At 45.3% G+C, this 23,280-nt stretch overlaps 3 protein-coding genes across 5 annotated transcripts in view; 1 reads left to right on the top strand and 2 right to left on the bottom strand.

Moving 5' to 3' along the window:
- The window catches only part of DNAJC17 (DnaJ heat shock protein family (Hsp40) member C17), a 36,330-nt gene extending 27,349 nt beyond the window's left edge, over positions 1 to 8,981 (top strand). For 2 of the 3 annotated variants that reach the window (XM_074996993.1, XM_074996995.1), the window contains one exon: positions 8,844 to 8,975. In XM_074996993.1, coding sequence (XP_074853094.1) covers positions 8,844 to 8,966 — 123 coding nt within the window. In that variant the 3' untranslated portion in view covers positions 8,967 to 8,975. Of the gene's footprint in view, positions 1 to 8,843 lie in introns of all 3 variants that reach the window. The other variant, XM_074996994.1, reaches the window with a different exon arrangement.
- C6H15orf62 (chromosome 6 C15orf62 homolog) lies at positions 438 to 15,990 on the bottom strand. Its single transcript, XM_074996997.1, has 2 exons — positions 15,900 to 15,990; positions 438 to 1,790 (listed from the first exon to the last, which is right to left on the bottom strand). The coding sequence occupies exon 2, from the start codon at positions 1,699 to 1,701 to the stop codon at positions 1,195 to 1,197; it is 507 nt and encodes a 168-aa protein (XP_074853098.1). The 5' UTR covers positions 1,702 to 1,790; positions 15,900 to 15,990; the 3' UTR covers positions 438 to 1,194.
- The window catches only part of GCHFR (GTP cyclohydrolase I feedback regulator), a 20,216-nt gene continuing 5,928 nt past the window's right edge, over positions 8,993 to 23,280 (bottom strand). Inside the window, exons 2-3 of the mRNA XM_074996996.1 lie at positions 15,900 to 15,994; positions 8,993 to 10,291 (exon numbers count right to left, since the gene is read on the bottom strand). Coding sequence (XP_074853097.1) covers positions 10,168 to 10,291; positions 15,900 to 15,994 — 219 coding nt within the window. The 3' untranslated portion in view covers positions 8,993 to 10,167. The remainder of the gene's footprint in view (positions 10,292 to 15,899; positions 15,995 to 23,280) is intronic.

Below are 23,280 nucleotides of genomic sequence, written 5' to 3'. Positions count from 1 at the left end.
GCTTTTTTGTCTGATGTGAAGCTAGTGGGATAGGAGTTATACACATCATCATCTTTGATATGGTTCGCCCAAATGCTAAATGCACCAGATGCCTCTGGGTAGCAATCCCTAGAGAAGAAATGAGACCCCATTTTATTATAATCCAGCACTAGTAATTGCTGCCACAGTATACCAATGCAGAAATACTGTAGTAAAGCCAGCAACTGGCTCAAATATTCTTAGCCTTGACATCAGTGCCCTGTGTGTTAATGATCAGCATCTGCTTGTGAAAGATGTCCCAACTGCTGCAGTTCTAGCCTTTCCCACTAGGAGTAGCAGAGGAGATTGGAGCCAAGCAGTAACTGCCCCCAACACCCTTATAGCAAAAAAGATGAAGGACCAAGGAGGACAGGACCCCAGTAAATGTTTACTTTACAGATCAAGAGAGCTGTGATCTTGGTACCTTTATTGGTGTGGCTTGATACAAGTGAAATGAGGAGAAGACAGACTTGTAATGACAGATACATTTATTCTCGCCTGTGTTTATTTACAGCTGATTATTCAGAGCATGCTGTGAGAAGCAATATCTACATAAGCTGTTCCACTTGCTAATAGGATATAGAATTCACTGTTGCTATATTGTGAGTCTTTTTGGCTGCTTACCTTTTTCCAGTTACCAGGTAGATGGGATTGCCCATCGCACAGAGTTAGGGGGAAAGAAGCCCACTGGAAAAAGAATATCCCAAATCATCATCATCCATTGTCTTTGCTCCACCTGGCTTGGAAATACAGGAGCTGCCAGCTCATCCAAACCTATCCAGTTACCCAGGAATCCTGTTTCTATGCCTCCTGCTGTCCCCACGCCTTTTGTAGTCATGGTGGGGTTCCAAAAACAACAGGTCTCTTGCTACCAAATGTGGTCTCTCTTCCACCAGGATGAGGTACAGCATCAGCAGTGGAGTGGAATTACCCATCCAATGTAGAGAATGGAAATGCATCAGACCTGATTCCAGCGTTTGGCTCTCTCACACGTGGGTGTATTAACAGATCGGTGGGAAGAGAGCTCTTAGAACAGACACAAATGGCTTATGGGGGGCAAGGCAGGATGATGAGACAGGCACTCCAGGGTAGGGACACTCCAGTATCTCCTGCTGTGAGGACTCAGGAAACTACCAGTGCTAATAATTAACTTAATAAATTAACTGGTAAACACTTTCAAGCGGCGTAATCTCTTGGATTCTGTTTCCTGAGTGTCTGCAGAACATCCTCCAGGAGTGATAACCCCAAGTCCACTTTGAAGGAAAGGAAGAGATCAGAGCCTGTTTCAGAGGTTCCCCAATCTGTAGCCTGGTCCGTGTGGGAGTTAGTCACCTGTGTTTGCGTGGCCTTGTGCTGAGGGGTAGCACTGGAGAAGGAGATGGCTGTCGAGTGCGACTCCGTGTGGTCAATTATGTTGGGGCAGCTGGAACTGTCCAGATACAGCCGGGGTGGCTTAGGAGGTGCTTGCGCCTGGGCTAGGTTTTGCTCGCTCTTACATAACAGGTACTCGGATTTATCCTTCCGGTCTCTTTGTGGTTCCCTTTTGTACTGTCCACTGTTACCAACTGTCTGGCTGTTCTGATTCAAGATAATGACTTGATTACCCAGCTTTTTATGCCTCCTGAACGAAAGACGCTTGAAGAACGTTGTGGACTTGATGGATCCTCTCCGCCAAGTATCCATGCTAGGCAGCACAAGGAAGGGAGTTCTTTACTGCACTCTGTAGGGGACTACTGGACTCCAGTCTCGAGTTCAGCAAAGAGCCACAACTCCTGTAAGGGAGAAAACAGGCCAGTATCAAAGGAAGTGGAAACTCATTCCTTCCATTTCCCCAAGTTAATGGAGCTACCAGATCTTTAGCCCATTTTGTAAAGAAGGGAGTCTCCCTCTTTAGTATAGAAAGGGCTGTGATAGCTGCCTGTTTCTTCTCAAAAAGGAACTGGTGAACAACAGCAATAGCATGTAGGCACATTGAAAACAGAATAGAAGAGCATGTTGATACCATGGTAACCAGGCACCTTCATGGTGAAGGGTGCAGCACAAAAGCCTCACTGAGTCGGTAGAAGGGGAGCCATTAGCTCTGTCAAACTGAGTCACACAAAAGAAATACAGTCCTAGAGGAATTTCAAATGAGGCAAGTAATAGAGGCTGTATAGGAAATGAGAAAGCAATAGGAAAATTGATTTTAGAATAGGACTTACTCTATGGCAGAGGAGCAGCTTAGTTCTGCAGGCAGAGATGGCTGAATTCAGTGATGAGAACCACGACCACCACTGTAGACAATGTGCTTGTGTGTTGCGATCAGCAGCTCAAGGCAAGACTGTGCTCGTTTGGACACAGCCAGTAAATCCTAGTGCCTCTTCTGCTCTCTTCCACGTCTCGTCATCTGTCTCTTGTCACTGCTTCCTATGCTCCGGCTCCTTGTGCGTATGTGTTTGTTTTGAGCCAAGCCCTTGCTGAGTCAGCCACGTCAGAAACTGGGTTTTGCACTCTTGGTAATTGCCAAGATTGCAGGAAGTAGGTGTGTGGAGAGTGGTGAAGTATCAGCCCACACTCTGTCTGAGGAGAAGGCAAGATTCCTGAGGGGCACTTAACCTGATTTCAGGCGGTTCATCAACATGATCCCTCGTTTTGTAACATGGCTTGGAAAAACTTGGATCCTCCCTGCAGAGCTCTAGCTACAGTGATTTCTGACTGGCTCACTGAATGGGGGAGATCTACAGATGGAAGGAGGAGGCGGTTCTTTTCTCCTTTAGATTTTAAAGCTTGAAGTGTCAGGTGGTGATGCATACATTCTGCTGGTGGTGACTCACGTGCAAAAGCCTTGTGCTGGCTAATTAACCAACCCAGGCAGATGGCAGTGGGAATCTGTTCATTGGGTAGGAGCTCCAGGATAGCAATGAAGGGACCTCGTTCATCTGCTGAAGACTGATTTGATTTGGCACAATCGCTGAATTTCTTTGATATTACCTGTATCCATGCTGGTGTCTCATAGCATCAAAAGGTTTTTCATAGAAATGCTAAAATATGAGTTACAGAATAAGAGTCTCCCATCACCCTACTTTGAGAATTCAGTTTATCACGTGCTTCTCTGTCCACAGATCTATTCCATCGCTCCACTGGAGCAAACACTTTCCTGAGGGAGGATGGAGAATTCACACCTGCCACACTTTCCTGAAAGAGCCCCCTTTTTCGTGGCCTTTCCATATTCACAGATGTCTGTTTCAATCAGCATAGAACATGACTATTTCCCAGAAACTTGGACACACATCTATGCATTTTCACTATCATTTTGCTGCGGAGGCTTTTTTTATATCTGTAGGTGTCAAGAGAACAAATGTCTAAAAGAATTACTGTACTTGGGGGAAATCTTGGAGGTATGGGACCTTGTGCCCTGTCCCTTTTCAAATACCAATGCCACACAATGCAGCTGGGCTCTGATAAGGTAGCTGATTTCTGCTACTTGACTCATTGGTAACACAGATTCTACAGCCAACCTTTAGCTGACTATTAGGTCATGAGCTTTCATGGGTAAAACCCACTCCCTGAATGGAAGAAGTGGGTTTAACCCACAAGAGCTCATAACCTAATATATTTGTTAGTCTCTTAGGTGCCACAGGACTTTTGTCATTTTTGAAGCTACAGACTAACACAGCTACTCCTCTGAGAATGTTTAGCAGACTGTGTAGTTGCTGATGCATAAGGCAACATTGGATTTGTGATGACCGAGAGAACCGTATGGTGACTTGCCTGCCTGGTGCGAAGGTTGCGGATCTCTCGAGGCATTTAGACAGACTTATGGGCAGTGCTGGGGAGGAGCCGGTCGTCGTGGTACATGTTGGTACCAATGACATAGGGAAGGGTAGAAGAGATGTTCTGGAGGCCAAATTTAGGTTACTAGGAAAGAGACTGAAATCCAGAACATCTATGGTGGCATTCTCTGAAATGCTTCCAGTTCCACGCGCAGGGCCAGATAGACAGGCAGAACTTCAGTCTCAATGCGTGGATGAGACGATGGTGTAGGGAAGAGGGGTTTAGATTTATTAGGAACTGGGGACACTTTTGGGGTAGGGGGAGCCTATACAGGAATGATGGGCTCCACCTAAATCAAGGTGGATCCAGACTGCTGGCATTAAACATTAAAAAGGTCGTAGAGCAGTTTTTAAACTAAGAGGTGGGGGAAAGCCGATTGGTGCGGGGGAGCACCTGGATCGGACGGAGACTTCTCTTACACGAGGCTCCATAGACAGGGATTCCCTAGAAGTTAGTCAGATAGGGAACGTGGGAAATAATATATGGGCAAGATCAGATGTGAAACAATCGCATATAAAAAAATCCAACGCGTCTGTGAAAGGCGGACATATAAATAGTGGTAGTTTTTTAACGTGCTTTTACACTAATGCTAGGAGTCTGTCGAATAAGATGGGTGAACTGGAGTACCTCATATCAAAGGAGGAAGTTGACATAATAGGCATCTCAGAAACATGGTGGAATGAGGACAATCAGTGGGACACTATCATACCGGGATATAAATTATATCGGAAAGACAGAACAGGTCGTGCGGGTGGCGGAGTGGTACTATATGTGAAGGATAATATAGAATCAAATGAAGTAAAAATCCTAAAGGAATCAAAATGTTCCATAGAATCATTATGGATAACAATTCATTCCTCTAATATGAATATGGCATTAGGAATATATTACCAACCACCTAACCAGGACAGTGATAGTGATGCTGAAATGTTAAGGGAGATTAGAGAGGCTATCAAAATAAAAAACACAGTAATAATAGGAGATTTCAGTTATCCCCATATAGATTGGGTGCATGTCACCTCAGGACGGGATTCAGAGATTAAATTTCTTGATGCCTTAAATGACTGCTTCTTGGAGCAGCTAGTACAAGAACCCACAAGGGGAGAGTCAATTCTCGATCTAGTCTTGACTGGAACGCAGGATCTGGTCCAAGAGGTAACTGTTTCTGGACCGCTTGGAAATAGTGACCACAATATAATAACTTTTAATATTCCTGTGTTGGGAAGAACACCGCAGCGGTCAAACACTCTGGCATTTAATTTCAAAAAGGGGAATTACACTAAAATGAGGAAGCTAGTTAAACAGAAACTAAAAGGTAGAGTAATTAAACTAAAATCCCTAGAAGCTGCATGGAAACTGTTTAAAGACACCATACTAGAGGCCCAACTTAAATGTATACCCCAAATAAAAAAACACAGTAAGAGACCTAACAAAGAACCACCATGGCTAAACAGCCATGTTAAAAAGGCAGTGAGAGAGAAAAGGGCAGCTTTTAAAAAGTGGAAGTCAAATCCTAGTGAGGAAAATAGAAAGGAACATAAACACTCCCAAATTAAGTGTCATAATGTAGTAAGAAAAGCCAAAAAAGATTTTGAGGAACAGCTAGCCAAAAATTCAAAAAACGATAGTAAAATGTTTTTTAAATACATTAGAAGCAGGAAGCCCGCTAAAAAAGCAGTGGGGCCCTTGGACGATAAAGATATAAAAGGAGCGATCAAGGAAGACAGTGCCATTGCGGAGCGATTAAATGATTTCTTTGCTTCAGTCTTCACGGCTGAGGATGTTACAGAGGTTCCTAAATCTGAGCCAGCCTTTTTAGGTGACAAATCTGAGGAACTCACTCAGATTGAAGTGACATTAGAGGAGGTTTTGGAGTTAATTGATAAGCTGAATAGTAACAAGTCTCCAGGACCAGACGGCATTCACCCAAGGGTTCTGAAAGAACTCAAATGTGAAATTGCGGAGTTATTAACAGTGGTTTGTAACCTATCCTTTAAATCCACTTTGGTACCAAATGACTGGAAGACGGCCAATATAACACCAATATTTAAAAAAGGCTCTAGAGGAGACCCTGGCAATTATAGACCGATAAGTTTAACATCAGTACCAGGCAAATTAGTAGAAACACTAGTAAAGAATAAAATTGCAAGGCACGTAGAAGAGCACGAATTGTTGGGCAAAAGTCAGCATGGTTTCTGCACAGGGAAGTCGTGTCTAACTAATCTGTTAGAATTCTTTGAAGGGGTTAATAAACATGCGGACAAGGGGCACCCAGTGGACATAATATACCTAGATTTCCAGAAAGCCTTTGACACGGTCCCACACCAAAGGCTTTTATGTAAATTAGGTGGTCATGGGATAGGAGGAAAGATCCTTTCATGGATCGGGAATTGGTTAAAAGACAGAAAACAAAGGGTGGGAATAAATGGTAAATTTTCACAATGGAGGAGGGTAACTAGTGGTGTTCCCCAGGGGTCAGTCGTGGGACCGATCCTGTTCAACTTGTTCATCAATGATCTAGAAAATGAGGTAAGCAGTGAGGTGGCAAAGTTTGCAGATGACACCAAGTTGTTCAGGACAGTCAAAACCAAAAGGGATTGTGAAGAACTACAAAAAGATCTCAGCAAACTGAATGATTGGGCAGCAAAATGGCAAATGAAATTTAATGTGGGTAAGTGTAAGGTAATGCATGTTGGAAAAAATAACACAAATTACACGTACTACATGATGGGGTCAAATTTAGCTACGACAGATCAGGAAAGGGATCTTGGAGTTATAGTGGATAGTTCTCTGAAGACATCCACGCAGTGTGCAGCGGCAGTTAGTAAGGCAAATAGGATGTTAGGAATTATTAAAAAAGGGATCGATAATAAGACAAAAGATATCATACTTCCCCTATATAAAACTATGGTACGCCCACATCTTGAGTACTGCGTGCAGATGTGGTCTCCTCACCTCAAAAAAGATATATTGGCATTAGAAAAGGTTCAGAAAAGGGCGACTAAGATGATTAGGGGCTTGGAACGGGTCCCATATGGGGAGAGGCTAGAGAGACTGGGACTTTTCAGTTTGGAAAAGAGGCGATTGAGGGGCGATATGATAGAGGTATATAAAATCATGAATGGTGTGGAGAAAGTAAATATAGAAAAATTATTTACCTTTTCCCATAATACAAGAACTAGGGGACACCAAATGAAATTGATGGGTAGTAGGTTCAAAACTAATAAAAGGAAATTTTTCTTCACACAGCGCACAGTCAACCTGTGGAACTCCTTGCCCGAGGAGGCTGTGAAGGCCAGGACTCTATTAGGGTTTAAAAAAGAGCTTGATACATTTTTGCAGGTTAGGTCCATAAATGGCTATTAGCCAGGGATAAAGTATGGTGCCCTAGCCTTCAGAACAAGGGCAGGAGATGGATGGCAGGAGATAAATCACTTGATCATTGTCTTCTGTTCTCCTTCTCTGGGGCACCTGGCATTGGCCACCGTCGGCAGATGGGATGCTGGGCTGGATGGACCTTTGGTCTGACCCAGTATGGCCATTCTTATGTTCTTATGTTAACATAGCTACATTAGTTCCTCGATGCTAACGCTACCGTCAATACTAATTTGTGTGACAACAGTACTTTACAAGCTGGCCACATTGTGCTAAGGTACTGTGCAGGCACAGAACAGAAAGATAGTCCCTGCTACAGCAAGATCTTACATCCAAGTATAAGGAGACAACAGGTGGATACAGAGTGACAGTACAAGAAAACAAGGAGACAATATGGGTCAGCCTGGAAGCCTGCAATCTTAATACCTATGGCCTAGCCATTGTTTTGGTTGATAAAGGAGATCGTTCCCAAACAGGTGTGAGCAGATCTGAGTAGGAAGCTGCTATTTTTGTACAATCATTTGATAATACTTTAGAGAGTTGATTTTCTAGCAAGTGTGGTTTTGTACCTGGCAATATATACATGTCACTCTTTATTGTTGTTTTAATTGCACAGTACAATTAATTGATGTCAGATATGATACTGACGAATTCACGTGTTTATTGCTTATGTAGTTTACTTTTATTGTTACACAACTACGGATGTTTTTTCTTGAGGGAGGATTGTTTCAGAAACATAGCAAGGGGGGGATGATCTTTAGTTACTTGAGATCACTCTTGTGATGTTGATTTGAGAAGCAACATTAAATCAACTTTAACAGTAAAAACGTGCATGAACAGAAAACATACACCAGAAATTCAGATCAGATTTGGCTGATTTATTTTCTGTAGTCTCTTTTAAAACACCAAAGATTCTAGAACTGAATGATCAGAAAAGCTTTTGTTTTGATTTTATATATTTACAATACTTCGGGGATGGTCACTTTCCCTAGTTCATAAAAGCTGTACACAGGAGAGAGAAACATGCAAAAGTGGATCATAAAACCACACAAACTGACCTAAGGGGGCTTAGGAGCCAATGCAAACATGACCTAGATTAAGTTGACAGTGTCTTTCTCTAAGAAGCTAGAATAATCTGCCAGCCTCAGAACAAAGTTATATTTACTCATGCAGAGCACATTGTTTAATTTTACTGTTTGCTTATGGAAATAAGTTTTAGCATATTTGAGAGTTCCCTTCTTAGGTGCAGCAGGATCAGTGGTAGGGCAGGCTTCCACAGGCCGCCTCACCAGCCCTTCCCCTCCCCTGGTGGGATTAGCTGGAGGAGCTAGAGGGTAAGTCAGTCTTAGAGCCCCATGCTGTTCTTATCCTCTCTGCTGGGGCGGCCAGTGAGAGGGTTTGTTCTGATGTCACCACTTGCCTGCTGTCTAGTTCATGTAGGCCAAACAGCCATCGTATAGTAATAAATGTCATTGCTAACCTGACCAGCTGGGTGTCTGCAACCAGCCGACATGCTAGGTGCAGCACCTATTCTTACCGCCATTGTGGTTCTGTTTGCATCGTGGGGATTTCTGGGAGTCTGGAAATTGGGGTGTAAACTGTTCTTTACTAGTCCATTTCTGTCCTGTGTTTCCTAGGATTCTGTCCTCTCAGCTCGGGATTACGAAAGCTTGGTTATGATGCGGATGCGCCAAGCAGCTGAGCGCCAGCAGCTGATTGAGCAGCTCCAGCGAGAAGAGGAGGAAGAGTCACATACATAGCATGGTGCAATACATAATCCCTCCCCTATCCTTCAGTTAAAAAACTTGTTTTCTTAATTTAACTCAATAAACCTTTTTTAAAAACCTTTGCTGGAATATTTTTTGGAAAGGGACGGAGCTGATGGTATTCACGTGGGTCTTTTATGGAAGGGAGAAATAGCTGGGATAGGACATTAGACAAGCTGTCACCTAATCCAGACTCTAAAACGGTAGCTGGCCTGTAACTGAGGAGCTTTGTCTTAGAAGTCTAACAAAATGCAGCTCCCACAGACTTAAGAGTTATAGCTGCTCAACACCTGTAAGATTTAGAAATTTTTCATAGAGCTTCTCTAGTCACACACACTGGCTGCTGAAAGTAGCCCATGGAAGGAAACCAGTCTGTTTATATTAATTATTTTATTATCTTAGCAGGTACTATAAGCGTTGATCAGTATAAATCAATCCAGGAATTACACTGCAGTTGGTGAGGTTACACAGCCAATACCTGACATTCACAGGATTTTTCTCCAGTGATCTACTTCTCGGAAATATCTTTGAAGACCACGTGTGTTACGCTGGAATGGTAGGGTTGGGGCTGACAAGGACAGTGACTACCCAGTGCCCACACCGACCATAATCCTACCTGAGAGTCAATGGTCAAACTGTTCTCAATGCTAAGGAAAGTTTGTTGAAATAGCAGGGACTGGGTCTGGCAGTTTATTCTTACTGTTCCAGGGAGAGTACAATGAATAATCCAGGCTTGACCTACTGAGAAGCCTCAACCCTGGCTGGATTTAAATGGTGGCCTCATGAGTGACAGGAACAGTGCGTATCCTCTCCAGGGGCAATCCCAAGTGGGGAGAAGACAAGGCTAGTGCTTGACTTCACTCCAATATTAATGAGCAAATTTAACACTTAAAGCGTTGGCATTTTCCAGACCGCCACCCAGAAATACTAAGGAGGAGCCATCAACTCTCTGAAGGATTCATGCATGAGTTACCCTTAGAATTGAGTGGGAAGCCTGCCTCCCCTTAGGGCTCATCTAACAGCCCTGATGGCAGTTTTCCTTTTATGTGAAGTTTTGACTGTGCAGCACTTCCCTTGAGGGTGCCTAGAACTGGGACAAAAAAGGGACTTAATCAGCGAGGAAGCTCTGTGCCCATCCTGTGCTAGTTGATCCACAACAATGGCTTGTCCAGATGGGATGCTGCAGTCGTCCAAGCTACTCCTTGTGGAGGCACCAAACCAGGGTCTGGCCCACCCCTGTCATGCTGACCACTCGGTAGCCATATTTCTCCAGCTTGTCCAACACAATACGGGGAGCATCATTCACGTAGTATTCCCAGCTGCAGCCAAACAAGAGGAAAGGAAACAAGATGGGAAAGTTGCAATGGACAGAGGAGGCACAGCTTGTTAAAGAACATCCAGGGCTCTGGCAAAACCAAGTCAATCCGTGCAAGACACTGCCGAAATCTTGCAGGGAGGAGCCTTTTTATGTTTAAGAAGATTCTCAACTTTGGCCAAGTTATGAGCCCATGAAAAATGAGTGCATGCAGACTCAGGAGAAGTACTCGAGTTTGGCAGCCAATTCTCTGTTGAGCATGCTCCGACCCAGAGCATTTTCTGATTTCTAGACATAAACCCCCAAAGAAATTCCTAAAGTTGAGGTTCTAAAATATTACTAATGTATCTGTGTGAGGGGAGAGGGTATTTTTAAAGTATACTGATGCTGTGATGTTAGAGCTTGCCAAAGATGTCTTGTCTTTCTTCTGACCATATAATTACCTGTAATTATAGGTGTGGTGTAAAGACGTGTTACACCTGTCTTTGAACTTAATACTTCCCATAAGAGGCTTTCGACATGCTTTCTAAGCATCAATTTAGGCTCACATGTTGAGGTAAGTAAATATTATTCTCATTATGCAGGTGAAGGAACTGAGCCAGCAAAGTTTTGTACTAGCCCACGCTTGAGCAAGCTGATGGTGAGCCAGGCTTAGAACACAGGTTGGATTCCACATTCTTTGCCTTAGTCTGCACAGCTAAGGGTCTTGTGACACAAGATCTGTCATATTTGACTCAAGGATTCAGCCATCGGGATTTGTCATCTGTCTGAACCAGTGTGGATTGGCTGTCAGAATTTACAAATTGTTCCCTTCCATCCAAGAGTCAGCAGAGAGAAATGTAACGTCCCCAGACAGCATGCGGAGTTTAAACCCCAAGTTTACCAAATTCTGGTAACCTCGAGTACATCCTGAATAATTCACATTAACCACCCAAACTACAGCAACAGGCACTGCTATGGCATGAATGCACCAAATGGGAGATTCTAGACTAAATTATCCAAGGGCTTGTGCTGGAAACAAATAGTTGCAGTGCTCTCCCCAGCTCAGCCCTGCTTGGGATACCAACAGAAAACAACTCAGAGTGGTCTATGCAGATGTTCAAAATAGGATCACATGCTTGGTTGAGATCCTTTGGTTTTGGATTTGGATATACTCTGGAACAGGGCTACATTAAGAAAGAGGCAAAATAGACACAGGCTTTGGACTCAGCCTCCCAGCTCTCTAGTGAAGGTAGAATCTCGGCTTACATTTTTTCTCTTAAAAATAGCTGCTTTCTTTTATAGTTACAAGAAAAACTTGTACCTGTGACCCACCCATAAGTGATGCAGTGACATATCCTTTAGTCTGCAGGAGAAGGAAGGCTGTCTAGCCCTACACCTACCACCAAAGAGAACCTGCTTCCATCTGGCTGGGGAGGTGGCTTTTAAATGCCCTGCTGGCTGTGCAGTAATGGGTCTCCTGTTACTGGGGCTCAGATCTCCTCTCAACTCCACTCCACAAGTCACGTGTGGGGAAGAGGTGGGTGGTAAAATGAAATGCCTCGAAACAGTAGAAGGTGCGGCTCTGCACAAAGTGACCATCCCCTGTTCCTACAGGCCCGGAAATAGTTAAGTTCAATTTTACAAATAGCTACCTGAGTTAATAAGAACTCAGGCACAGTTCACCACCTTGTGAGCTTTTATTTCAAGCTCCCGGCAAGCGTTGCTTTGTGATTGAATTCCAAGCTTATAATAGTAGTGATACAACTTAATGATGGAATCACTGCAGTGGACCCCGAGCACACTGGAATCCACTCATTTTGAAGTTTTGTTTACAGTGAGGCAGACCCGTATCAGAGGGGTAACCGTGTTAGTCTGTATTTGCAAATGAGGTAGCCAGAAAATCTTGAGGTGCTTTGCTTGGAGTTAAGCTGTGCTCTTCTTGCTGTAAAGTTTCATGCCCTTCTAAACAGGTTCTGCAGGGCTAATGCCCTTGGACTGTAGCAACTGTCCTCAGCAGGATGAACTGCTACATTCCAAGGGTTTATTTGCTTCATACACCGCTTATCCTCTTGCCCAACCCCAGTAGTGGGATGAGGCAGCATGGAGCTGCTGCTCTCTGCTGTGCCCATCAAGAACTAGCCCGTATGCATGCCATCCTAGCAAAGGGACAGGGTGTTAATTTGTGGGCACTGTTTACATGACACTAGTAGCCTGAGGCAGATGGAAAATATGAGTGGCAGGAGGAGTCTGGGGGGGCCAGCTACCTGTTGGGAAGCCCTACCCCTCTATTGCTGGACAGGAATAGATTCTGGGTCTGCTGTTGGATGTTGTACCTCAGTCATGCTTTGCTTTGGCAACTGCTTCTGATTAGGCAGTGTCTTAAAAATCTGAAGCTGCTCCCCAGATATTGAGGGTGACAAGAATCCTGGCATTATTCCTTCTTCAGAACAAACAAAACCTGGTGGTGATTGCAGTGGTGGGAGAGGGAGGCACCCACTGCTGTACCATTGGCCTCCTTTTTGCTGAGGTCCTCTTCCCCCATGAATTTCACTTGCCTGCCCCTGTTAACAGCCCTCTGAGCACCAGCATAAACTGAATAGCACCGGGAAACTGATCAGACTTGTAAATTCCACTCCGTTGCCACTCGGGGCAGGTCTACACTAGACCTGAAAGTCGATCCTAGATATGCAGTTCCAGCTAGGACAACTGCATAGCTGGAATCGACTTATCTAGGATTGACTTATCTGGCCGTCCTCACTAAGGGAGGTCGACAGGAGAAACTCTCCCATCGACCTCCCTTACTCCAGCGATAACGTGGAATACAGGGGTTGACTGTTGAGCCTTCATAGTTCAGTTTTGCATGTCCCCATTAGGCACGGGAACTCAAACCCCAGAAGATTGGCCCTGACTGGGTGCATCTCCGAGGAAGTGCAACTCAACTAAGCTATGGGGCAGAAGAGGCACTAGAACTGTCTGCTCTCTTCAAATCACAGCTACAAATTTTAGTTCCCCAATTGAGAATTTAAGTTCTGTAGAGGTAGATAACTTGGCCTTCCATTTGCCAGGGTGATGAGTGAGCAAGGGGTTTTGCCAAGCGCTGATCACTAAAGTTTCACGATACAGGAGGAAGTGAGTAGGGTTCCTTTCCTGTGATCAATGCTGAGTTTTTTTTCTTCCCTCTCTATGCCAAGATGGAAGTGGACTACAGTCAGCAGGGAGATCTATTACCATCTACTAGTTCTCCTTGCTGACTGGAGTCCACTTCCATCTTTGAGTGGAGAAGGAGAGCTATTGGATCTCTCTGCTGACTGGAGAGCTAATTGAAATGCCTTTTCCTGATTTTCCTTCATGGTTTTAATTATATTTTTCAAAGAGAAATAAGCAGATCAACTAAGAACAGATTTCAGATGCAAACACTGTGTCAGTAACATAAGTTATCACTAAAGTGGAAGGTGATGTCAAAATCAATGCAAACCACAAAATAATATGCAGGGGCCTAGAGAAACTAGAAATATGGGCAAAAAATGACATTGAAAATTTCACTTGGAAAACTACAAACTAATCTTCCTGGAGGCGAGGAAAATTGGAGATTCATGCAGGGTATGACCCAATGCCCACTAAAGTCAATGGTAAGAGTCCTATTGATTTCAATTGGCACTGTTTCAGGCACTCAAAAGGGAAACTGGACAACACCCATGCAGGAAGTGGCTAAACCAGATGTCAGGTTGCAATGGATTATGTCAGTGAAAGAGGCCAAGGACCAAATCAGGGAGCTGGGAAGTAAGTCATTCTTCATGCCGTTCTGATGCAACTGCAACTGGATTGTTGTGTTCAGCTCTGGACTTTTCAGTATTACAAATATTATGAGTGGCCAGGAGGTGAGATAACAGAAACAAAATGGTTAAGAGATTGAATCATGAGGAAAGATGAAAAAGCAAACCATGTGTATTTTGGCCGAGCTACAAGAAGGAAGGCATGCACCATCGTAAGAGCCTACAGAGATTTGGAGACTGTCAACAGCAAAGACAGTAGGGTAGTAAAATGGGAATATCACAACAGAAAAAGGCAAGATGTAAATTTAGCATCAAGAAAAGTTTCCTGGCAGTGAGCGCTAACCTTACTGTAGAATCCAGGGGTCAGTAACCATTCCGAGGTGGAGTGCCAAAATTTGACCTTTTGACCTCTAAATATAGTCCAAGTGCCGGTGATACCTTTTATAGTCCAACTTACAACAGCGTCGTTAATAAATAAGTGAAGATGCAGAGCTCTACAGGTAGCATGGCTTTGAGCAAGCTCCCAGCTGCATGGTGGGGGGTATGGAAGGAGGGGCAGGGCTGAGCTCCTGCCTCGTGTGCTGCTACTTTTGGCACCCATGTGGGCGGTTGCTGACATCTGCTTCGACGGTGCCTTTCTGCTACATCCTCCTAGGCAAGTCACTTCACTCCTCATTCCATCACCTGTATCCTGGTATATCTATACAGCATCACAGTATCTGGGACTGACCTGTGTCAGCTTACTCAGGCTTGAATGGCTCAGGCTGCGAATCTGTGAAACTGCAGTGAAGATGTTCAGGCTCAGACTAGAAGGAAGTTCTGAGACCCTCCTCCTATGCAGGTGTTTGAAGGCCGTGTAGACATAGCCATGGAAAATGCAATATAAATATTATTTGCAGTGTAGCTGTAGTTGTGTTGGTCCCAGGACAGTAGAGAGACAAAGTGGGTGAGGTCTCACCTTTTACTGGGCGATCTTCTGCCACAGCTCTTGAGCTTCACAGAGCTCTTCTTCAAGTCTGGGTCCTATCCACTGCCAGAAATTTCTCCAGTTAAAAAATATGACTGCACCTACCTGGCCTCTCACACACAAGCACTTTGTCTGTTTGTTTTAAACATGAAACTAAGAAGCAGTGCAAACTTTGTACAGGGCTAAAAGGAAAGAAGAGTTCTCAACTTTCAGCTCTGCTGCTAACTTGCTAAGTGGCCTTGGATAAGTCATTTATGTGCCTAATTTAAAAGATCTGACCCTAAATCCCAATGATTTCAGTGGGAGTCAGGCACCTAAATGCAGTAAAATACATGAACTTTAACTTCCATGTGCCTCAGTTTCCCCATCTGTAACGAGGTCAACAAATTAACAGGAAAGCTCTGCAAAGCATGTCCATGAGGATGAAGTCTATTAACTGGGAGTCTTGCTGAAGACCCTATTCTCATGAAGAAAGAAACATGATATAAAGGCATGTTCTCTGGACCCACTACATCATTTGTTGACTGAACTGATTTCAGGGTAGCAGCCTGATTGACAGAAACACTGACTTCAATACTGTACTCTGCTACATTTGTCTTAATGAGACAAACCAGAGGGGCATTAATGGAACACTTTACCTCAACTGGTCCCTTGAAATATGTATTAACTACAAGGCTAAACAATCTGTGCCACCTCATGTTTCGCTGTGACACTCGATGTACCTTTCTGAGACCTGGAGAAGAGCTCTGTGTAAGCTCCAAAAGTTTGTCTCTTTTTTACCAAGAAAGGTTGTTCCAATAAAAGATGTGACAGAGAAAGGACTAACTGACAAAGGATTGGATATGGTGAGGAGGGGGATGTGGAGCAAGAAGTAGCACAGAAATACTTACAAGTGGTTCCCCAGCATGTTCCTCTTAACTGCACCCAGGTAGTCCATCAGATGTTGATCAGAATGTTCATCTCCAACCATTGTGGGTCCAACTTCCTGCAGTAGGAAAGGCAAAGTTCAGCGGAAAAATACCATTTTTTCCTCCTTTCTCCTCTCCCCTGCTGCCCCTGGCCTTCAAGGGGCACGTTACACAGAGCCGAGACAAAAAGTGCACGTTCCCCACTCACATCCACCAGAAAATAGTCTGAAATGTTGGACTTTGAGAGGAAGCTTATTTCTTGCATTTGTTTGACAATTTACACTCCTTCTACCAGAACACAAGCAGCACATCTAGCAAGGAGAACTAATGGGAAGTTGATGAAGAGGAGAGTCTGTTGTAGGTGGGCAGGACAGATCATGTTTACTGGAAACCTCTTAGTTCTCTAAATCCTGGTCTACACTACCAAGGTCAGTCAGTGTAAGCCATCCTGCATTCCTGGGTAGATACCAGCCTACATTTGAATTTATCTCCCATCATTAGAGTGACACATAACATCACCTCCCTAGATGGCACTGAGTCATTGCATTGTAGATGTTGATGGCAATAGTCTTCTAGCAACTGTGCCCAACTTGGCTCACTGTGGTCATATTGTGACCTCCACTGCCAGAGTCACGGCAACCTCCTCCCCCTTTTTAAACCTTGCAGACTTTTGAAATGCCTTTTCCTGATTTCCTGAAATGCCCTCCTTTTCATGAGCCTGTATAATTAGACCTGCCTCTGGAATCTCCACTACATGGCATTTGAGGAACTGGGTCTTTGCCCAGCAAAGCTTATGCTCTAGAATATGTTAGTCTACAAGGTGTCACAGGACTTCTTGATGTTTTTGTGGATACAGACTAACACAGCTACCTCTGATACTTTTCCGGACTGTCCAGTTTGGCAGGCACACCTCTGTTTGCTTTCCACTTTTGTATGCAACCACACTTTAGATGTGCACCAGCTTGGAGAAGACAGGATGTCCTTGGGCTGTGAGGAGAAGAGGTTGTGTGGGCAAACATAGCTATGGACCGACCGTAGCAATGTGGACATCTATGAGTAGACTGCATGGGAGAGGCCAAAAGGTACAACCGGAAACAGCAACGGTGTGTGAAAGTGAAGTATCTGTGTATTAGATACATGTGCCAGTGTATCAGAAAGCCAGGGAGGCCAATAGCTGAGCCGCAGTCCTGCCACTTCTACCAAGAGCTGCATGCTTTGCTTTGTGGAGACCACTCTACACTCCATCATGGCTAGCCAAAGTCAGAGGCCTCTGGCATGAACAGCAAGGATGAGTAAAAGGTAGAGGAAGATGGGGGACATGCCACCACAGGTGTCAGACATGCTGTGATCCAGCACCTGTTTAAGACTCCATCTCAGTCCAGTCAGTCCTGCCAGTCAAGCACAGGGGAGCCCACTGCAGGGGAAGGAATCTTGGCCAAGAGAGTGTTTAATTGTACTTCCAATTACAGTAACGTACTGATGGCACTCCCAACTCACAAGACGCAGCTATCGACTTTTCATTAAAGGAAGGCAACCCTTGCAAAGCAGTTTATTTCCATCCTTGAATCCGCCTGAGAGATCTCAGTGAAACTTCCCTGGAGCTACGCTGTAATCCTCTGCCAAAGGTTTCTTGGCATGGCTGCCTTATTTCTCCTCCTGCGGTAGTCCGCGTTCCCATGCCAGCCATTCCTGACTTCAGCAGGCACCATTGCAACACGCAGGCTAATGCAGTGATAAGCAACCTAAGCTAGCGAGTGCAACTCAGTGGGCTGCAAGGTTGCAGTTGGGCACGTGCACTAACCATGAACCTGAGAATACGAAAAAATAGATTGCACTTGATTCTCTTTCTTTACCCTACCTTTTCAACACAAAGCGATCCATTACTAGGGACAAATTAAATTGCCAGCAAAAGTAATATAAAGAAGCAGAGGGACCGCACGGCTCTCACAACCCTGTGTGCACTACGTATGCACCTCACGTGTGCTTTTGCTGTAAGTGTGCGTGTGTGTCACTTCTCAGTTTGCTGGAGCTGCTGGACCCTCCCCTCCACTGCACACCCTGCCCCCTCTCAACCCCATCCCTCAAACCACCACCCAGCCTCTTCCCACCCCCCCCAGCACCCCCCAACACGCCCTGTCCCTGCTCCTTCCCCTCCCTCCCTCCCAGAGCTTGAATGCTGCAAATCAGCTAATTTACAGCACTCCCGAAGTTCTGGGAGGGAGGGAAAAGAATGGGTAAGTGCAGCCTCCAGCACACAAGAGGCCTGAGGGAGGGACCACAGGGGGTTGTGCAGGCCACACATAGAACCCTGATTGGCGGCATGCAGCCTGCGGGCAGCAGGTTGCCCATCACTGAGCTAATGGCTTTGTCATCATCGGATCGATGGACTACCATTATAATGGCTTGTGGGCCTGGGCAGCTTCAGACCATCACCAATAATGTGCTCTGTGACTTCGTTGCCCACAGGAGTGCGAGCACTGCTAAAATCGTTGTTTGTGGCAAACGGTGCCAGTATCCACCACCTCTGGCAAGCCATAGTCAGAATGGCTGGTGCGGTGAGTGGCCCTGTGTACATACGTTCCAGAGCAGAAATGTCAGTGAGCATGTCTTGTTTAAAGCTTGAGGGATGCAAGGAAGGGCGTTCTGAACTTTAACTTTTGCTCTCCATTGACAACAGTGCCTCTCTGTGCTTTATCTGCAGCTGTGCAGACTGCATGGTAGAGAGAGGCTCAGGAGTCCCAACAGGAAAAGGAGAGGGAGATGCACCAGGACATAATGGGGCTTCTCAAGCAACAAATCCAGATGGTGCAGTCTCGGGGACCTACAAGTTCACCAATGGTGAGCTCCTCTCTCTTTGCAGACTCTGCAGAATAGCACTGCAGCACCTCCTTGGACACATGGCATCAGAGGGTCACAGCCCTACTGTCCCAGGGGACATTAAGGACAATCGCAGCTTCACATCTACTGCCGGTGGGAGCCACAACTGCTTTATGCATAGATAAAATGGACATTATAAGTCTCTCCCCTCGGTAAGTTCTGTTCCACTGACTTACTAAGTTTTCAAGATATTTGCTTGTAAATTGTACAGATTTTCTTCTTCACATTGATTTTGTTATTGCATAAAACTTTATTATTTGGGAAACAGTTCACCTTTAGGGGTTCACAATATATGCTGGAGTGTGGCACACACCCACTTACTTGATACAGGATAACAGTGGTTATCAACCTTTCCAAACTAATGTACCCTTTTCAGGAGCCTGATTTGTATTCCCCAAGTTCCACCTGACTTAAAAACTACCCGCTTACAAAAATAAGATATAAAAGTGTTGGCTTACTTTCTCATATTGTCTATGTTAAATATTATTTTGTACTTTGCTAAGGTGTTTTACATAGCCTATTGCGAAACTAGGCAAATATCTGGATGAGCGGATGTACTCCTGGAAGACTTCTGTGTACTCTCAGGAGGGTACGCATATACCTGGTTGAGAGACACTGCTGTACAGTATGACGTAATTCAGGCTCAGTGACAAAAGTGTAATAATCACAAGTGTACAGCAAACACCACAAAATTACTAGATGCTCTGTCAGTGTTACATTCTTAGATGCACACCAAGCACCACACAATTCCTAGCAAGCCCCCAAAACAGCAGAGCCAGGTAGAGAACATATATCACAACACATTACCATGTCTCATTTTAAAGTGCTCTTTCAAACCCTCCCTGAGCCATAAAACTCAGTGTTGAGCTCTTCTGATAGCATTTGTGTCTCACTGGTCAAACTCAGCAAACAGCAGCTCTTGCTCCACTTCCACCCCAGCAATAACTTTTCTGTCTTTGCTTCACAAATATTGTGCAGGAGGCAGCGAGCAGCTATAGCCATCAAGATGTGTTTTTCACTGAGATCTAATCTTGTGAATAAAACGTACCAGCGTTCCTTCAACCTAACAAAAGCCTATTCAACTGTTATTTGGAACTGCTGAGCTAAGAGCTGAATCTTTCCCTGGTACTGTCCAGGTGGCTGAGGTATGGGTTCATGAGCCAGAGGTATGCCAGGTCCCCTAGAACCACTGTTGGAATTTCAACATGGCCAATAATAATCCACTCGTCAAGAAAAACTCCCTACTTGTAGCTTTCTGAACAAGCCTGTCTCCTTAAAGATGGGAGCATCATACATCTTCCCTGATGTCATTAAGACATCCCTGTGATCCACCCACACTACAAAAATAGAGAAGTGTGTGTCATCTATTTTTGTACTGCAGTTTGGGAATGCCAATGCGGCAAATCCATTCACTATGTCCTGCACATAGCAGAGTCACAGTTCTTCATGGCAAGAGGGGGATTAATGGCCCCGCATACTTGTGAAACAATGGCCCGAGTGGATTTTCCAATTCCGAAATTATTTCCCACTGACGGGTAGCAACTGAGCACTGAAAGTTTCCACAGGGTGATCACCACTCACTTCTCTCCCTCTAGCGTAGCTCTCATTTTGGTGTCCATGTGCTGGAAGGCTGGGACAAGCTCAGCACACAGATCCAGGAATGTGTAATTTTGTACATCTGAAAGTTCTGCAGTCACTGCTTGTCGTCACCCCACGCCTGCATTACCATGTGATCCTATTGATCAGATCTCAGGCTTAGAAGTTAACTCCTGTGTGCTGCTACTCTGTGAATGCCACCAACAACCTGGAATTGTTTCTGTCCCCCATAGCAATCTGATCTCCAAGCAGCCATCATGCTCCTTGCTTGATTCGGTTACTTCTTGTGGCTCTGCAGATACTGGTGGATCCTGTATCCTGTGCTTGTAACACTTATGACAATAGTGCATGACAATCCACACTTCTGTCAGGGATGGCACATAGCACAGCGAGGAGCTAGGGATTGTGGGTGTTTAAAAATGCATGAAAATTATGGGATATAGATGCTGCTATGAGATGGGGACAGTTGCATTCTGGGAAGTTGACCCATGCTCCCAATCACACCTTCGTGACTCGTTTTTACCCAGCCACAAGTTGCCAAATCTTCCCAAAATACAGTGCCCTGGATAGTGGCAGGTTGCACACTGGGATACCTACCCATTCTGCAGTGCACTGTGCATCAGCACAAGCCCTCCTGGTGAGTACGTGCAGTGCCTATACCAGGCACCAAGGATGCTTGTGCACAAGCAATATACTAACTGCAGAGGCTTTATGCCTATGTAACTTACGCTGACCAAAGTGGGTAGCGTAGCCACTCAGAGAATGCCACTGAAGACCCACAGCTGTCCATGCCAGCTGACTTAGGTTTTCAGGGTTTGGACTGTTGAGTCTCAGTGCAGATATTTAGGTTCAGGCTGGTGCCTGGGCTCTAAGACCCTGCGAGGTCGGAGGGTCCCAGAGCTCAGGCTGCAAACATCTATGCTGCAATTAAACAGCGCCCTAGCAGGAGCTCCACAAGGGAAGGGCCAGCCCAGAGGGTGGTGGCTAACTGCAGTGTAGCCATTCCCTCAGACTACTAGGCACCCACTAGCATTTAGCACAGTTACAGTGTTTGGCTACTGATGCTGTTTGTCCACTTAGGCTAGATCTACACTAGGGTAAAAGGTTGATTTCCAATACGCAATTCTAGCTACGCCATTAGCATTATCTAGAATCAACGTATCAGAATCGACTTTATCCTGTGTAGATCGGGGCTCTTCAGGCTCGCGCCAACGTCCCTTACTCCGCACAACAGCATGGATCACCAGTGTCAGCGGCTGAGCCCAGAGAGATCGCCATTGCCACGTCTTCACACATGCAGCAAAATCGAACTCTGGGAGATCAGCTGCGGTGTGGTCTGTCTGCCAGTAAGTATAGATTCACCCTTGAGCATTTCCTATAGGACACAGAAGCCGCCCATCTGACAGAGGGAGGGTGAGCCTTAGGCTTATTGCACCAACAGAGCCCTCTGCTGGCTGAAGGAGAGGTGCTTCCAAAAGATCCTCCTTCCGGAGGAATTGTCTAGCAGGTAAGCGTGATTTCATGGAATGAGAGGAAAATGCTGGTGACCTGTCTGGGGATTATCAGGCAGAAAGCAATGCTAATGAAATGTAAAATGATTGGCATGTATCCTTTAAAGCAAAGAAAAGCAAATGAGATAGAAGTAGACAGAAGTGCAAGTTAGCTGTGTGTTTGCATTGTGCGGTGTATATCCCAATGGCTAATGTTAAAGTACATTTACACAGTGCTGCAAACATGTCACTTTACAGAACAGTCTCTGCTTCAGAGAACTTGCAAAACCAAGTTTCTAATTATAAATATAATATACATGGCTGGGGGATAAATTTAAAATGTGGTAGCTCTGGATACAATCAGAACTAGTCCCAGGGGAATTCTGCAGGTTTACGGTGGGTCCAAATGAAATAATTGCAGAACTCACCCAGTACTACATGGGGGGAGCAACATGGATGAGACCAAACTGTCTACCTTGTTCCTGGTTCTCTCTCTCTCTCGCCTTCTGCCTGTGCGCTAGTACCAGACTACAGTGAATACTGTTGAACAGTTAGTTCTCACCTATGCTGCAAGAACAAACTGTGTTTTAATGCTGGCTGGGAACAACAGTCTTGTAACAGAGTCCTCCAAACTAATGGAAATTACAGGGCTAACAGAAACTAAAGACAACACACAGATGTACAGTACTGGTAAGGTGTAGAGGGGGACTCAAGAACAAGGCCCCTCACATACCTAATACTCATAGGTGGCAAGTTATAAGGGCTGCTGGTGTCCCCACCCCATGACTATTCAGGGCTTGATGCTGAGCTCCAGTAATGTTCGGAGACCCAGGTCTGTTTGAAAGCTGCTTCATGCAGCGCTGCAAAGGATCAGCCCTGAGGCAGTAGACTTCTCTACCCGTGCCACAGGAGGGAGGAGGATGTGCCATGATTGGCAGCCCGCCTCTCCCACTACTTCTCCCCCACCTGCAGTGAAGACAGCAAGGGGAAAGGTTAGACCTTGCACCTGACCAGTTGCCTGAAGGGCCTTCTTGGGTGAGTGTCTTAATATACACAGGGTGGCCTTAGGGAAAATGGCATCCTGGGCAAATTTCATTTGGTGCTCCTGGCCCAGGTGGTTATGGTGCCTTCCACTGCACACCCTGTGCCCCATTGGCTCCCCATACTTCCCTCCCCCAATCCCTGCACTATGCCTCCTTTGCCCCTACTACCTACCCTTCCCTCCTGTGCCCTTCACCCCTGCCCCTTGTATCTCCTGCACCCCCTCCAGCAACCACACAGGGAAACTGACCTGCCTGGATGCACAAAGCAGCTGGCATTGCTGATCACTCCTAGGGTGGACTGTTGCTCCTTCACCTCCAGCAGCCCAGAGGGTGCACAAGAAAAAGCAGGAGAACACA

This window comes from Carettochelys insculpta, chromosome 6 (genome assembly GCF_033958435.1).
Source record: "Carettochelys insculpta isolate YL-2023 chromosome 6, ASM3395843v1, whole genome shotgun sequence".
Taxonomy (NCBI): domain Eukaryota; kingdom Metazoa; phylum Chordata; order Testudines; family Carettochelyidae; genus Carettochelys; species Carettochelys insculpta.
Note: the sequence above shows the minus strand (reverse complement) of the source record. Positions and strands in the feature narration are given on the sequence as shown.